The 17,832-nt window shown below is 49.4% G+C and overlaps 1 protein-coding gene across 1 annotated transcript in view; it reads left to right on the forward strand.

Annotated features, from left to right (window-relative positions):
* The first annotated feature begins 448 nt into the window (after positions 1–448).
* The window catches only part of UBE2D2 (ubiquitin conjugating enzyme E2 D2), a 37,211-nt gene continuing 19,827 nt past the window's right edge, over positions 449–17,832 (forward strand). Inside the window, exon 1 of the mRNA XM_075900117.2 lies at positions 449–797. Within this exon, the coding sequence (XP_075756232.1) occupies positions 774–797 (24 nt within the window). The 5' untranslated portion in view covers positions 449–773. The remainder of the gene's footprint in view (positions 798–17,832) is intronic.

Raw genomic sequence — 17,832 nt, forward strand, 5'->3', positions numbered from 1 at the left:
GGGCAGCACAGGCCCCCAGGGGGTGACACGCGGGGCACTGTGGTGTCGGGGGGGGGGTACAGGCTCCCGAAAGGCCAGGAGAGCACGGAGGGGGGCTTCAGAGGGAGGGGAGGATCCGGGCCCCGGGGTGAGGGCAGGAGGGGGGGGGGGGGGAGGGGAGGGGAGGATCCGGGCCCCGGGGTGAGGGCAGGATGGGGGGGGGGAGGGGAGGGTCCGGGCCCCAGGGGTGGGGGGGGGAAGAGGCCCGGGGGGGGGCCCACAGGCTCCGCCCTCTCCGAGCAGCACCGGGCCCGACGCGGAACCTCCCGACGCTCCCCCACCCCCCGCGCAGCCGCACTAGGCCTTCCTTCTACTCTACCTCTCCCGGAACCTCTTTCTTTCTCTTCTCGCGAGAAGTTATTTCACTCCCCCTCCCTGAATCGTATCCCTCCGCTTCTCCGGACCCCTTTCTGGAGAGTTCTGTGTGTAAGGAGAATGGGAAAATAGTCCTTCGTGCCCGAGCGGGCCCCATCACCAGGTGCTGCTCCCCCTCCGCCCGGCTGCCCCGCTGGTGACTACTGGGATGGTGGCGGAGTGATACGGCCTCGGAGGCGGCAGCGCATAAAGGCCCCGCGGAGTGATGCGGTAGCAGCTGCGGCAGCGAGCAAGAGCCCAGCGGCCGCCGGGGGGAACAGAGAGCGAGGCCCGACCGCCGCCCCGAGACTCCGCCGCGCCGCGCCCCTCCCCCCGCGAAATAATCCCGAGCGAGCCCCCCGCACCGGGCCCCTCACACAATGGCGCTGAAGAGAATCCACAAGGTAAGGGCCGCGCGCCCCCCCCATGTGCCGGGCAGGGGGGCCCGCCCCCCCCTTACGTAACCGCGCGGCCCGGGGCCTCTCTTTGTTGCGGGGCCGGCAGGTGCGTTCGGGCCCCGCGGCCTCCTGGCGAGGGCCGGGCCGGGCCGGGCGGGGCGGCGAGCGGGTGACACGGGCCGGGAGAAAGCGAAAGCGGGGAACCCGCGGGGGGGGGGGGGGCTGGGCCTTCCCGCTCCCCGCCCCCCGCCCCGACCCTTCCCGCACGAGCCCGCTTGCTGCCTGTAACGCCGGGCAGCACAAGGCAGGGGCAGGGCTCGGCCGGGCCGCAGCGCGGGCTCCGCTCGGAGGAGTCCAGGTGGGGGGGTCTGGGGTCACACCCGGGGCAGGGAGCCTCGGAGTCAGAAGGGGGGTTTGGGGGTCACACCCGGGGCAGGGAGCCTCGGAGTCAGAAGGGGGTCTGGGGGGTTTGGGGGTCACACCCGGGGCAGGGAGCCTCGGAGTCAGAAGGGGGTCTGGGGGGTTTGGGGGTCACACCCGGGGCAGGGAGCCTCGGAGTCAGAAGGGGCTCTGGGGGGTTTGGGGGTCACACCCGGGGCAGGGAGCCTCGGAGTCAGAAGGGGGCCTGGGGGGTTTGGGGTCACACCCGGGGCAGGAGGCCTGGGGGGTATGGGGGTCACACCCGGGGCAGGGAGCCTCGGAGTCAGAAGGGGCTCTGGGGGGTTTGGGGGTCACACCCGGGGCAGGAGGCCTGGGGGGTATGGGGGTCACACCCGGGGCAGGGAGCCTCGGAGTCAGAAGGGGCTCTGGGGGGTTTGGGGTCACACCCGGGGCAGGGAGCCTCGGAGTCAGAAGGGGCTCTGGGGGGTTTGGGGGTCACACCCGGGGCAGGGAGCCTCGGAGTCAGAAGGGGGCTCTGGGGGGTTTGGGGGTCACACCCGGGGCAGGGAGCCTCGGAGTCAGAAGGGGGCCTGGGGGGTATGGGGGTCACACCCGGGGCAGGGAGCCTTGGAGTCAGAAGGGGGCCTGGGGTTTTTGGGGTCACACCCGGGGCAGGGAGCCTGTTAGGATCTGAGGGAAGCCTCAAAACTTCTCCCTCCTCCATGTCCGTTGTTGCCCAGGAGTTCTCTTTTGTGGCCTTTTTTTTTTTTGTAGGAGTTGCCATCTAACCCTGAAATGCAGGAAGTCCTCCTCAAGTGCAAGCTGGCTTTTATTTAACTTCAGTGTTGTGTGTGGCAACTTAATAGGCACATGTACTTGAGCTTCTAGCTGAGGGAAAAATACCAAGTAAGAATTTTAAACCTAGAGAGGTGATGAGCAACCCAGGCTAGTGAATGGGCTTCATGAGTGGCCCTCCTCAATCTCAGTGGACTGCAAGATTGTCATAACCATACAGTTTCCCGGGATAGGGTAGTCTTGCTAACTGTGCTTGTGTACCTAGAATTTCTGGAGTGTGCCAGTTGAATCATAGCAGTGGTTTCATTGGATGCAGAGGGAGCATAGAGCTCTCATAGTCAACATGTGGCATCAACACACACTTCAGTTTGCATACATATCACTTCAGTAACAATAGGAAAATAAAATGTTTTGTAGGCCACACACAGAATCCTAATGGGCTGCAGATTGCCCACCACTGTTCTAGGGAAAGCCTTAATTGATCATCTTACTCTGCGTAAACATTCTGGGTCCATCCAATTTGGTTTAGTATCTGAAGCTACTGTGTATGAGATTCGTGTATTTTGATGGGCAGGCCTACTAAAGTCTCCTAATCTATTCTTCCCTTTTTAATCTGTTATGCCATTACAGGTTGAACCTCTCTAGTCTGGCACTGTCCAGTCCAGCAACATCTGTGGTATGGCATAATGTTAGCCGGATGTTCACTTATCGTGGGTGTGGCAGAGTTTTTTTTTTCCATGGTCCCATAACGTTTGTTTACAGCCATCGGTCCCTATGTCAACTTGCTGTGCTGTGGTTTAGCTCTAATTTACCCCTACATGTCTTCTGAGAATCCTGTAAGCAATGGAAGTATTGGTAATCTGCTGGGCAATATTGACTTCCCGTGATTGGGCAGGTTCTCTGGTTTGGCATCACTCACGTCCCAAGGGTACCAGACCAGAGAGGTTCAACCTGTATTGGCATCACCGATTAAACTCTTAACTGTTAGTGGAGGGTGAAGTGATCATAGATGTCAGATATTCAGCAGCTCATGATCTTACAATGTCATTGTTATATGGTACATCTCAGTAGATAGTTATTTAACGTATTTGCAGGAAAATGCACCTAAAAATCTTGTCCTTGCAGGCTAAAAATGTTTATAAACTCTTGTCTCCTAGTCTTTTTGCATGAGACCATCAGTTTCTCTTTTACTCTGGAAAGTGTTACAAGAAATTCTTAAGTAGTCATCCTCATAGTTCATAATAAATATTGGCAAGGGACAGCTGTCCAAAAGTAGACTCTTGAGGAATCTTTTGCCAACCTACTTAGTGCGCCACTTGTTTGGCAGACTATTCCAAAACAAGATCCAGCCTGGATTACTGACTTTTGAGTTCAAACCCCATGTGTGTATCCTTCCTGAGTGTTTTCAAGTGTGGATTACTTGTTTAGATTCTCCAACAAAAGTTGGATAAAAGGTACAATCGGTGACTGGAGATCTGTGGGGCCATTTCTGTTCTGATGCACACAGCAATGGACTTGCAGCGCATTTCTGCTGTGATTGCATGGCATTTGTAAGTGCTCAAAGCTTTCTTTTAATGTTTTGTATTGATCAAATTAAAGTAGCTCATTGAGTGCCCAAAAGTACTGCTTTGAGAAGCTTGTAAGCTTAAGATTTGTCTGCATGGGGAAATTTATTGGCACAGTTATACCAGGTTACCTATAACAGTATAATTCCCCCATGTGGATCTGTGCCTGTGGAATTAGTGCCTTTTTTCTGGAGTAGCTTATGTTGCTTTGACAGAACTTTAAAGTGTCTGACTTGGAAAAAGGCACTCTTCTTCTGGGGTAAAACTATATACATGGGCAATTTACCTGCTAACTATAGTAGTTTACTTTCCATGTAAAAAAATAATTGTTTTTTTATAGTCTCAGAGGGGTAGCCATGTTAGTCTGTAACTAAAAAAACTTAACCATGATGTAGCAATGGTCCCTGAGACTTATAGATATGCTGAGTGTGGCCCTGGATCTACAGGTTCACTTAACTGATATGCCTTTTAAATAGCATTTGGTTTATCTTTGCTTTTGGCTGAGTTAAATACCAGTTTAATGGGTATCATTTCCATCTGCACAGGTCAAGCACCCAGATCATGTTAGTGCTGTCTACAAGTGGTTTAGATACAAGTGGTTCAGTGTCCTTATGGCTTTCTCAAAGTTTCCTGGTGTCCACTCATCAGGTCTATGCCAGGAACTGAGGAGTATTCAGAGGGAGTTTTAGCCAATGGTAGAACAACACTAGCACAAATATCATGAACACGTTTAGGCATTAGAGTGGATATTCTCTTTTGTGCTAGGCACTTGTATCAATTCTCAAGTCTAGATCTAAGTGGTTAGGCTATAACATGGCTGCTCCCTTTAATTTTTTCTATCCATGTGTAGATGTGCAAATGTGCACCACCAGTCGAAACACATGCTGCCAGCTAAGGATGCTCTGCTAATTAGCCAAGTGTCATTCGAATCTCTTCTGGGTGGCCACTCAAATGCTCAGCTTATAGGCACACTGAATAGGGCTTACTTTCGTCACTCAACATTTAATTATTTGTTTTAACGACCTAAAACTTGAAAAAAATTGTCATTGTAACAGAGGGAAGACTGAAACTGAATAATTCTTCTTCTGTTCATGAGGGTGCTGGTACTGTGGCTTCCTGTAAATACTGATCTCATATTCCAAGATAATTTTAACAATTTTTGGGGAAAGATGGGGCACTTTAACATAACCATATAAGCCAAATCTTGGTATTATATAATTATCTCCAATAATTGAAAAAAGGTTGTGGCATATGCTGAACAATGAAAGAGGCTGTATGTAGTTTTAATCTAACATAGGAGGCATTCCAGTAGAGTGAAATGCACATTCCAAAATGCTAACTTAAAATGGGGCAATGTTGAGGGAAAGAACATCCTTTTGTGGTGTTCTCCCTAAGCCGTACACTTCTACAGAATTCAAGCTTTCATTGAAAACATTTCTAGCTCTTTACAATAATTTGACACTTATGCCCATGTCTAGGTTGGCTTTTTCAATTTTGGACTGTGGGGAATGAATAGCAATGCGCAATTTAGTGTTGTAACTCCCATGTTGCAGGCACTAACTAAAACTTTGCATTGATGCAGCAGAATTCTTCCCCTTTAAACTGCCTCAGAAGTTGGGCCAGCAAATTCTCTTACCTTTTCTTGCAGAGAAAGTTGTGAGAAGTAGCAGCAGTCCAGCATGAAGATTAAGTCTCTTAGATATGTTAACATATGGGGTATAGGTTGAACCTCTCTAGTCTGGCACCTTTGTGACCCTACCAGTGCTGAACCAGAGAATTTGCTGAACCATGGGAGTTCAATATTGTCTGGCAGAATTACCAACACTTCCATTGCTCACTGGGTTCTCAGAAGAGGTGTAGGGGTAAATTAGAGCTAACATACATTACAGAACATTCCTGGGAGTCAGGACAGGCGGCTGGGACCCTGGGAAATTTGGCCACCCCCATGATAAGTGGCCATCCGGCTAACTCAAATCATACCAGAGCACACATGTTGCTGGACCAGAGTGCCGGAATGGAGAGGCTCAACCTGTATCACTGTTGCCTATAGGAAGATGTTCATTGTGATTGAGGCACTGAACTGGGATTTGATAAAAGGTTCAATTTCTAGTTCTGCCACAGACTGTGACCTTGGGCAAAGTCAGTTGTCTAATTTGTCCTTGGCTTGAAGGGGTGGGTGACTAGCTCACTCATGATGTATTCTAATTATGTAGGGATGAGAGTAACAGAAGTTTGATCCAAAAGAGAAAGCCACTGATCATTTTATCAGGCTAGTATTCTGGTGGGGTGATGGTACAAGATGGTCACTTAGGAATCCGTCATTTCAGAGGTCAAAGTGAAGTTGCTTGGAGTTTGTTGAGCTTTAGATACTTTTAGAGGATCTTGTATAAAATCTGATATGGTGGCCACATCTTACTCAGCAGGTGTCCCCAATAGAATCATTGGCTTTGGAGTTCTACATTCTCTAGTCAAAGTAATGGACTTTGTGCTTCCAAGAAACTTTTGTTCTAAAACTGTTGAGGTCTTAGAGAAATTAAAGGCTGTAAGATGAAGTGTCCTGTTTCTTGGAAAAATTTCCTTCAGGTTGCATAAGGGGCTGTCTCAGCAGATCTTGTCTGCATGTTTGGTGACTCGTATCTAGAAGGTTTGGGAAGCTCTTCCCTGTTGGCAGAAGCAGATCTTCATGGAAACCTGAGGATGTGCAGGATGATCTCAAACCAATATGTTGCCTACAAAAGCTCTTGGTACCATACAGATATTTTGGGTTAGACTCTAAGTTACTACAGAACTTGTTGTGTTAAAAGTAATTTTAAAGTGACAGACTAACACTGTTACCTCTCAAAACAGTCAGGAGATATAGAGTCCATCCTTCCTCTCCACTGTCTGGGGGATACTTGCCCTAACTTTCAGGCCTGTGAAGCCATTTTGCTTGATCTGTTCAAAGTGATGTGCTAAATTCCAGCTCTTCTTTTTATGGCTCTTATGGGGAAACGTCTTTGAGAGATTTTAGTTCTATTGAAAACAAATTATAGGTGGTATTTGAGCCTTACAAAGGGAAAAGACTTTTTATTCGTGTTTTTTCTTATCACACAGAGGATCTGTAGTCTGGGGCAGGATTCTGGATCACTGCAAACATCTGAAGAAATCAAAGTCTAACTTCTTTGGAGAGTATAATACCCCTTAGTCAAGGGACAGCTTTAGGGCATCTCTGCTTTGGAGATAACTTACCAACATGTGGAAACAAGCAAAGGCTAGAGTATCCGCTCAAGTCATAGTGGACCACAGTAATTGCTGGCACAAGATACCATTAGACAGACCTTCTCATAACCATAAGAACTGAATCACTAGTATCTGAATGGATTGTGGTGGTGGCTCAAATGCAAAACTGTGTGTGCACGATGCTAGCTAAATGGAAAGTTAATCCTGTGTTCACACTATGCTCAAACACTTTGACTTACAATATCCTCTGGGTACTTAACCCACAACTCCAGAAGCAGTGCATTTTGGGAGAGTTCAAAAGGCCACTGATATATTGTGGTACACTAGTGGAAGCACTAGGTGAACCATGTATCTGCATCCACACTGACACAGGTTCCGTCTTTACTGGTTAAGCCACTGATGCACAGAAAAATCAGTTGGGGGTTGCAGGCAGGTGGTGGTGGAGGACTAGCCTCTGGGGGGAGGGTGTGCGTCAAGATCCAGGCAACCAGGGGGCTGCCTCTGGCCCCTGGGCCTTAGGTTCCCTGCCCCTGGGTTAAGCATAAATAATAGATTTCAGTTTTAATAAAATTTCACACCAGAGTGAGACTATATAAAGCTCTGGGCACTCTTGATGCATTGAGACTTACAAGTAGGTGAAAATATATGAAAACTGACCACAGCAGCACTCAGCATGAGCAGTAAGTCTTGTTTTCAAAACAGGATGCCTGTATGGAAATTACTTGTTCCTTGCACTCTGTTCTGGAATCCAGCTCTTAAGGGCATCTGCAGGTGTAAAGTAACTTCCATGGGGGAAGGGATTTGTATATTTGTTTATATCCCCAATGAATGGGATGTATGGCTTGTTCTGAACATGCCCATAAATTGTCAATTAATGATCAATGTTCTGTGGCTGGCATGTGAAATACAGTTTTTGTAGAAGTAATATGACTTGTGTGTAATCCCCTATCTGCAGTTTCTGGAGAACTTTTTTCAGAAAGTTGGAAGTTGCTCTAACCAGTTTTAAGGTACAGGCAGGTGTCACTGTTCTGTTTACCATAACAGCAACTTTGCCTAAACTTCCCACTTGCCTAATACAGGTGGGACCTCCTTGGTCTAGTACCCTCAGGACCGGAGTGGTCCTGAACCAGAGTTTGGCAGATGTGGGAGAGTCAAGGCTTCCCTCCTGACTGTCAGTCCTGCTCCTGGGTGCCAGTCCTGACCCCTGAGCTGTTTCCTGCCTTGCTGGCTGTGTTCCCGGCCATGCCAGGCTAGTGCTCCCCACTGTGCTGGTTCTGTGCCTGAACTTGGCCAGCTGGTCCTGTCTGGTCCCAGCAACTTGTGGTCCAGTAGATGTTACCAGTCCAAAGTCTTGGGTTTTAGAGATTCAATCTGTATATACTCCTTACTGAGAGCTACTGTTGTTCCCCACATAACCTTTTGGGCTTTGTAACTTTAAACCTCTGTACCTATTTGCTTCATAGATCTTATATAAATTTTCAAAGTGAACAGCAACTTGAGTATCTGTAGGGTTGAAATTCAGTGAGACGAAAGCTACAGATGAGGATGAAAAGAGAACTTGCTTTATGTCCCATGAGGGATGTTTCATAGTGTTTATGAGCTATGACAGCGGACTGTAAATCTCCTGAGGGTTATAGTACATACTACTTTAAAGCTTTGCTGGCAAAGCTGGTGGAATTTGAAAGTATGCTGAGAAGTAGATGTGATTATTAACTGTTAGGCACAGGCACAGCTTATAACTGCTGAGAGATGTGGTTCATGACTGACAAATAATGCATACTGGCAAACCCAAAAGCTTATATTGCCAGCTGAACTGAACTCCAGTAAAACTGGTGGACCCTATGACTCATTTTAAGGAGGACACCACTGTTGTATTTTTGGAGCTTGGGATAGGACTACACGATTGTGGGTTAAGTTGCAGAACACATCTGATCTTTTTATATCCCTTCTAAATAAACATTAACTTGGATCAAGCTCTTGATATTTTGCTGAGGCTTTCAGGCTTTAACTTAGGACTGTTGGTTTGTGGAATCTCTTGTGAATTGGCAGAACTTGAAACCACATTCAACCTGGAGGCTATAAGCTTTTTAAAAGGTGTGTTTGAGAGCAAGTTCATCTTTATCAGCCATTTATCTGAGGGTTGCACATAGTGCAAGTAAGCTGGTATAGCTAGTGATCCTCAGTTGTCAGGTATTTGTTTTAGAAGCAGTATATGATAGATGACAGACTTCATTATTCACTAATCTTGGATCCAGGTATTTAGAAACTACTGGAGGCTCTAGGATCTTCTAACTCAGTGGTCTCCAACCTTTTCACATCCAAGATCACTTTTTAAATGACAGGACAAGCCAAGATCTAAAGCCCTACCCCTTCCTTGAAGCTCCACCCTCTCTAGTCTCTTCCTCTCCATCACTTGGTATCCCTGACCCTTATACTGCTGCTTCCCCCCCCCCCCCCCCATTCTTCTATAGGAAGAGGCTTTTTCCAACATTTGGCCTGTCTAGACTGGACCAAATGTCAGAAACCCCCTCTTTTGGAAGCCCCCTTATTCCTTGTGGAAAGAGGAATATAGAGGTGACCGAAAGATCATGTTTGCTCTTCCATTAAAAGAAGTGGAAGAACAAATGCATCCCTGGATGCAGAAGAATTTTTTTTTTCCTGGGATATCTCCGGAATCCTGAAACTCCTGCAGTCTGCCTTGCTGGGTTGAGACAGGATGTGTAGGCTCTGGGGTGGGAATGAGGGATTTGGGTGTGGGAAGGGGTGAGAGGTGCAAACTCTGGGAGGAAATCTGGATGCAGGAGAAGGTGGATAAGGGGACACTGATTGGCGAGAGGCGCTAGGCCAGGCAGTGTTGGGGTCAGATGTAGGCTTAGGGTACTAACCAACCCACAGACTTCTGGATATGAGGGTTCAGGAATTTGGGTTGGGGTATGTGAGGGGCTCAGGGCAGGAGGTTCCAGTGTATGATAGGCTCAGATGTAGGGTCTGGGGGGAAAGGGGAGTGCAGGAGTGTTTTGATGCTGTGGCTAGATGGGGGCTTGGCCCCAATTTGGGATTTGTTGGCCAGGCTTCATTTTTAAATACAGGCAGTCCCAGACTTACGCGGATCCGACTTATGTCGGATCCGCACTTACGAACGGGGCTTTCTCGCCCCGGAGGTCGGGGCGAGACAGCCCCGTTCGTAAGCTGCTCCGGTGCCCCTGGTCTGCTGGAGACCGTCTCCAGCAGACCAGGGGCACCAGGCAGGTTCCCGCGCTTCTGAGGCTTTGCCAGAGCAAAGCCTCAGAGGCGCGGCACCCCGCTGCCGCTGTAGCTCTGCTCCCCGTGTCCCTGGTCTGCTGGGGTGGGGGGGCGCAGCTAGTGTGCTCCCCCCCAGCAGACCAGGCTTTTGTTTTGGACTCTGGGGCAGAGCAGCTGGGGCGTTGCCGATTGGTCCTGCAGGGCCGCTCTGGGCACTACTGGACCAACCCGGCAGCACCCCAGCTGCTCTGCCCCAGGTCCTGATTCAGCCACTGCTGGTCAGTTTCAGCAGCGGCTGAATCGGGACGTCTGGGGCAGAGCAGATGGGGTGCTGCTGGGTTGGTCCAGTAGCACCGAGGAGCGGCGCTACTGGAGCAACCCAGCAGCACCCCAGCTGCTCTGCCCCAGGCGTCCCCAAGTCAGCTTCTGCTGAAACTGACCAGCGCTGACTACAGGAAGCCCCAGGCAGAGTTGCTCTGCCCTGGGCTTCCTGGAATCAGCTGCTGATCAGTTTCAGCAGCAGCTGACTTGGACGCCTGGGGTTCTTAAGTTGATTCTGTATAAGTCAGAACTGGCGGTCAGTTTCAGCAGTGTCTGAATCTGGACACCAGTTCCGACTTACATACAGATTCAACTTAAGAACAAACCTACAGTCCCTATCTTGTACGTAACCCGGGGACTGCCTGTACTGTCAAACAAAGTTTCTGCATTCTTTATTTCTGAAAAGGGAAGGGAACCTGTCTTGAGTAAGGGGTCACTGACTCAAGTCAGTTGGGGCCACACAAGTGAGATGCAAAAAACCTTCCCCTTCCCCCCCCCCCCCCCCCGGCTTCTCTAATGTGGCCCCAACTGTGTTGGTGGGAACAGAGGGCATAGTACTGGGGAAGGGTGCCAGTGGGGACAGAGTTCTGTGACTCGGGACAGGGGAATGAGGATGGAGTTCAGAGAGTGGGGACGGGAATAGGGGCAGTTCTGTAGCTGGGGACAGGAGAGTGGGGACAGTTCTGTGGCTGGGGAGAGGGAACGGGGGAGTGGGAATGGAGGTGGGGGGGCAGTGGATGTAGAGTCCCCTGGATCTGCCTTCTCCCAGGATTCTCTGCCCTCCGCAGCCAGTGTGAGCCTCCTCCCAGGCCAACTCGCCTCTCCTGTGCGGTGCAGGGAAGTAGCTGTGCTCCTCCTCTGGAGCTGATGCACTCTCCTGTAATACGCCCAGCAGAGCAGTAGTGCACTTCCAGAAGTGACGCTAAGTTGCAGGACTTCTGTCCGTGGGAATCTGACATACCTCCATTTTCATTTGAGGTAGGTAGTGGGGCTTCTTGGGGGAGGGGGAGGGGCGCGGGCAGGATGCCTCACGATCAACCAGTTGATCGCGATTGACCTGTTGGTGACCACGTTTCTAATCATAAGTCTCTGGACTTCTAAGAAGTAGAGCCTCTTGAGTTAAGCTCAGGCTTTGTTTAGTCTTTAATCGTTCATTTTAGGTCATGGAAGCCCAAACAGATGCTTAGTTGAAAAGTCAATAACATCTAGAAATGATGCACAGATTCTAAACTCTGGAACTTTAGGCACAAAACGGGTTGGACCTCCCTGGTCAGCGCCTTTGGGATTTGACTAGTTCCAGATAAGGGATTTTGATTGATCAGGCGTGGTCACTTTTGGGCCCCCTGCTGCTTGCTCCACCCCCTTCCCTGCAACCCCCACAGCCTTCCTGACTTCCTGGAATGCCAGCTGAGCCGCATGCACTGGGCTCCTGGCTCCTCCCCCCCACCTCTGTTCTCCCCCCACTTTTCCCTCTACATCAGGCCAGGATTCTCTGTTCTGGAACATCTGGATGTTTCCATATCAGACTCCCAGTTGATAGAGGTGCAGCCTGTATTTAAAACCAATTCCCAAGCAATATTTTCAAATGGCAGATGCTCAGTTAGTGGGTGGGTGTACATATGTTGGGGTATACATATTTTTGGCACACACTTGGGAAACTTGTATTGGGGTAGGCCTATTTCTTATGCAGTTGTAACTATGGGAAAGCAGCTTCTCTGAATTGTGGAAAAATGATTAGAGGTAATCAAACTGACAACATTCTGATAGACACAACAGCGCACAAAGATTACCTAGTGCCTGGGCCAGAGGTGGGGATCCTTTTTTGGGTTGGGGCCTTTGACCCACAGAAAAATCAGTTGGGGGCCACACAAGTGAAGCTTTAAAAAAAAAAACCTCACTATCATGGGGCCCTGACTGAGGAGACAGTCCCCATTTTCCCCTCAACCAGAGCCAAGGGGACCCAGCCTAGTAGATTTTGTGCTCCAGCTTTGGGTTGGAGCAGCAGAGGGGCTGGCATGCTAGCATGCACTTGTCCAATGCAAGGCGGGGGGCCCTCAGCATCAGGACTAGCCTCCAGGCCTGAGGTTCTCCACTCCAGCCTAGGATTTGTCTGTGGATCTTGTAATTTTAGGCCAGGTCTACACTCAGGGAGAAATTTGACTTAAGATATACATCTCCAGCTTATATCTGTCAACCTCCCACAATAAGGACATAGAGGAAAAACTCTGCCATCAACTTCCCTTACTCCTTGCGACCCTGTGGAGTATTGGGATCAACGGCAGTGCCATCAGCAGTTGATTTAACAGGTGCTTACTAGACCCACTAAATCGAACCCAGAAGAGAGTTGTCTGGAGCATCAATCCCTGGGTAATTGTAGACAAAGGGTAAGTCTCTTCAGGGTTCAAAGTCAATCCTTTGCCTAGTAAAATTAATATAATCCAGAGCTCTAAAGAATGTCTTGTGGATGTTAATTCCTCATCTTTGTCATTCTGAAGTTTCAAGAATTTTGCCACTTGTTTTCTGAACCAAAACCTGAAATAAAGGACTTGAGTTTCTTGCATCTACAAGATTCAGTGAGCTTACACATCAGATTCCACACAATTCGTTGGGATGTTAGTAGGCCAAATGAGATCTTGCAATTTAGTGTAAGAGTAGTATTACATCATTAATGTGACTACATGTGGATGACTTGATTGATCTGATGAACCCAGGCTTTCATAGGGGAAACTACAATGTGCAACTTCATTCTTAGAGTTCCATTTTAGCGGTAGGAGGAAATAGGTCATTAGAAATTGAGCCATTATGACCATGCTAACTCTATCCTGTGTCCTTATGTACTTATCACATATAAACCCAAGGATCTCATGAGTTCTCATGATAGTAGCAGACTTTTGCATATGACAATGAGACTGCAAGATGCTATAGTGTAGCTTGGGAAAGTAATGTGGCCTCTTCATACAGCACATTTGAACAAGTTAAAACTACAGCTTATATGTGGAACTTACTTCCTCCGCTCTGAGAGACAAAGCACAATGAGGCTTTTAGACCTGTAGTATGGTGGTGGACCAGAAGTTATGGTTTGTATGTATTGGGGATGTACAGTAACTGTTAAACAGTTAACCAAGAAGTATGTGCTTATCAGTTACATGCCGGCTCCCAGCCCCACTCCTGGAGTGGAGCTCTGTATTAGTGCAAGTGGGGCTGGGAGCGGTACATACTGGGAGCTGGCTCCCAGTGTGCACCAGCTCCAGGGGAGCAGGCAGTCACGGGTTGTGGAGCTACAGGTGGGAGCCAGTGCATGTACACAGGGAGCTGGCTTCCAGTGTGCACCAGCTAATTTGGAGCTGACTACTGCCCTGTGTTGTGGGCTCTGTAATATAAAGCGTATACTGCTGAGCTTGCAGTGCAGCTGGCTCCTCAGGAGTGGGGCCGGCAGTCAAGGCTCCCGGTGCGCACTGGTTCTTATACTGCAGAACCTCCCGTATGTAACCGCTATGACTTTCAACAGTTACCTAATTAACTGCTTTTTTAACATCCCCTATTTGAGTTCACGCATACAAAATAAGGAGTTCTAGCTTGACTGAGGTGTAGTAGTCTTGATCCAGTGGATAGTAGTGGTCTAGCAACACAATGTTTAGCTAAGATGGAGCAGGCGAGTTGAAGAGCAGTAAGAGGAAGGGCTAGTCTGGGATACAGGATGTTTTGGGGGGACTGGAATTTTGAGTACTATCAGTCTGGTGTTGGGGGTAATCTCTTTCAAAGTGATAGTCAGGACTGTGGTGATTAGTAGGGTCCTCTAGGACTGGGATAATGAGGTATCTCCACCCAGAGCCAGTATTTGCATCAGCAGTCTGCAAGAGGCCTGGTTGGCTCAGGCACTCAGCTTAATTCCAGAGACTTGGGGGCTACTGCTGTGGGGGTCATGAGTGATGAAGCCATTAATGCTTGATTAGGAGTTGCTAACATAATACCATTCAAGCTTTCATGGTTCTGCTGTAGTGCTGCATAAAGGGGCCTCTCTTGCACAGGGCAACAGGCAATGGGGCTTGCCACTACTCATCTTCAGGCTGGCTAGAGCCTCTGCTGCTCCCTCTTCAGTCCAGCCAAGGAGATGGAGGGGCAGTGGTCCAACTCTGGTTTTCAGACAGCATGATGTACGTAAGCCCTTTTGCCGGGGTGAAGTGGGACTGAAGCACTGCTCTTCCTGAATGAATACAAGCTCACTTGATGAGCAGCAAGCACATCTTGGAGACTCCTAAAGACCACCCTGAGGAGTGGTTTAGGCACCTCACTTGGTAGAGATCACCTATGCAAGCTACCACTGGCACAAGTAGAGCCTTTGGGGGCCCTGTGATGGGAGGTACATACAACCTAGGATTGTCTACTCCAATTTTGGAAACACTTACTTTGTGGAATACTTGAACAAGATCTGATCTAAAAGCCTTTAGTTGCCCATTGTGTCTAATTCATGGCAGTATCTTTGTGTTGCAAAGTCACAGTACGTAAATGAAATAGCAAGTTAAATCTAAGCAAAACTTCACTTCCTTTTGTTAAGGAGAGTATTTAACCATTAGATGCAGGCTTTATTAAACTGCCGTCCTACTGATGGGAAGTGAGGGAGAGAGGAGGCTTTTAAAAGATACTTGGTTTCTTTTTTGGAAACGTATTGACTATACCAATTGTGGGCATTTACACTGCAAACTTTCCTCCCGTTACTGCTAACTAACTTGATCCTTGTTCTTCAATATCACTGTTTCCCCACTGGCCTCAAATACTGTTAGTGATCTAACTACAGATACAGGCAGTCCCCGAGTTACGCGGATCCGACTTACGTCAGATCCGCAGTTACGAACGGGGCACTTCCTCTCCCTGGTCTCGAGCAGACCAGGGAGAGGAAGCAAAGCGGTGGCGGAACGCGCGGCCAGCTGACAGCCCAGACGCGTCTGGGCTGTCAGCTGGCCGCGCGTTCCGCCGCTCTGCTCTACTCTGCTCCCCCTCCCCCTGGTCTGCAGACCTGGGGGACAGGGAGCAGAGCAGAGCAAAGCCGCGGAGCCCGAGGGCAGCAGGATAGCCACGGCGCGTCTGGGCTGTCCCGCTGCCCCTGTGCGCCGCGGCTTTGCTCCGGACGCCTGTGGTACAGCAGCTGGGGCGCTGCCGGTTGGTCCCGTAGCACCGCTCTGGGTGCCACTGGACCAACCCAGCAGCACCCCAGCTGCTCTGCCCAGGTGTCCCCTAGTCAGCAGCTGCTGAAAATGACCAGTGGCTGACTACAGGAAGCCCCTGCCCCGGGCTTCCTGGAATCAGCCGCTGATCAGTTTCAGCAGCAGCTGACTTGGGGATGCCTGGGGTTCTTAAGTTGAATCTGTATGTAAGTCAGAACTGGCGTCCAGATTCAGCCACTGTTGAAACTGATCAGTTTCAGCAGCGGCTGAATCTGGACGCCAGTTCCGACTTACATACAGATTCAACTTAAGAACAAACCTACAGTCCCTATCTTGTACGTAACCCGGGGACTGCCTGTACTCATATCTTATGAAGAACCAGAATGGCTCAGACTTTCAGTTTTGCCTTGATCTCTTTTTAAGGCCTGTGTATTAACCTGTGTTATCAAAGATAAGTCAAGTCATGGTTGATTTATTTTAGGGACTGCGTCTAGTTATGTTTATAGAGGAAATGTGCATAAACAGCAGGTTACTGTAACAATCTTTGATGGAACTGCTTAATGCAGATATTTCTTGATTTTAATCAACGTGAACGTATGGATTAGATGAAAAAGCCACAATACTTAGACTTGCCACCGGTTCCCCAAAGCCCCCTGACCATTCCTCTTCAAGTGATGCTGGGATTAGCGGAGCAGGCCTGGTGTGCTGCTGCTGGCTCCTGTACCCTCCAGGTCTTGCATCCCCTGAAGTGGGAGACAGGGCAAAGTGGATCAGAGGCAGGTAGTGCTGCTACTGAGTGGGGCAGTCCCATTTCTCTCCCCCCCCCCCCCCAAAAAAAAAGGTGCAGGATAATTCAGGGTAGTTGTCCTGGACCCTACAAACGAGGGATGTAATAGTATAGTGGAATCACCGATCAATAGAAGCTTATTAGTTCATGCTATTGACTATATATGAATTTTAAAAAGCAGCAGCAGGATGCAGGCAGGCAGCCTGGCTCAGTCTTCAATCATGCAGAGTCTGGGACCAAACCCCGCTGCCACTCTACACTTAAAAAGCAGTAAGGAGCTGGGCGGACACACAGCCTAGTTCCGTTGCCTTTTAAATTGCAGAGCTGCAGAGGGATTTGATCCTGGCCCTGGCACAAGCCGGGACCGAGGTGGGTTGCCTTCCCTTATCAACTAATTGAGTAGTCGATTAAAAATTCTATTGCCCAAGCTACCTGCAGACAGGGTGGCTCTGGCTGTTGGAACAACCCCTGTCTCTGGCAGGCCCCCTCTGGGGCTGGAGCAGCCCCCTGCATGTGGCAGGCAGGAAGCTGCTTCAGCCCTCCCACCATTATTGGTTAACCTTTCACATCCATACCTGAGTCAAAGGTTGAGAACCTCTGCTGTAGTGCATGCATGGACGGTAATGCTACTTCATACACTGAACTAATAGCTGCTGGTCACTAGAGCTGAAACATGCGGTAACTTGCATTTTCCTATTCCAAGGCCATTTCTATGCTTGGGGGGGAAAGTGATTATTTTTGACGTTCTGCTGTGAATTAAGGCTGATAACTTATGTAACCCAGGCAGGGGCAGCCTGTGCCTATAGGCAAACTAGGCAGCCGCCTAGGGTGCCAGTTGCATGGGGTGCCAAATTACAAATCCTGCCCCTTCCATTTCCCCTTCACTTTCCGGTTGCCTTTACCTGGAGCACGGCTTCCCTGCGGCCAGGACGGGGGTAAGTCCTGTGAGAGGCAGCATGTGGGGTGGGGGGGAGGGGTCAGCCCCAGGGGAGGGCCAGAACTCCATCCCCGGCCCCCAGCCCCAGAACTCCATCCCTGGGCCCCTGCCCCCAACCCCCTGGGCCCCCAGCCCCAGAACTCCAACTCAGCCCCCAACCCTCTCGGCCTCCAGCCACAGATCTCCACCCCCAGCCCCCCTCTCCCCAGCACAGAACCAAAACCCTCAGTCGATATCTGCTGGTGGGGGAGTACCGATTGCATGGTTCGCCTAGGGTGCCAGTTGCTGGTAGCTAGTCTAGGGCCGCCCCTGAACCCAGGCATAAAAAGGTGGGATTTAATGTTAAAAACAAGTAACTTATCAAGGTGGTGGTAGTTATTTCTGCTTCGATTGTAATTATGTAAACAGAAATAACTTGAAGCAAGATAAGACTCTTCAGATCTCATTAGTGCCTACATTGTGATATCCTGTTCCTAATTAATATGGTAGAGAACAGTCTAAAGGGAGGTAACTGAAGTGTAAGATGGAACATAGGGTCTTCTGAGTTTGTTGGCTGAAAGGGAAGCTAGTTCAGCACTGCTCACTGGGGACAAAAGATGGATGGCATAAGTGCAGGTTTTCGTTTTACACA

The sequence above is a fragment of the Pelodiscus sinensis genome, chromosome 16, assembly GCF_052426305.1.
Source record: "Pelodiscus sinensis isolate ZL-2025 chromosome 16, ASM5242630v1, whole genome shotgun sequence".
Lineage (NCBI taxonomy): Eukaryota > Metazoa > Chordata > Testudines > Trionychidae > Pelodiscus > Pelodiscus sinensis.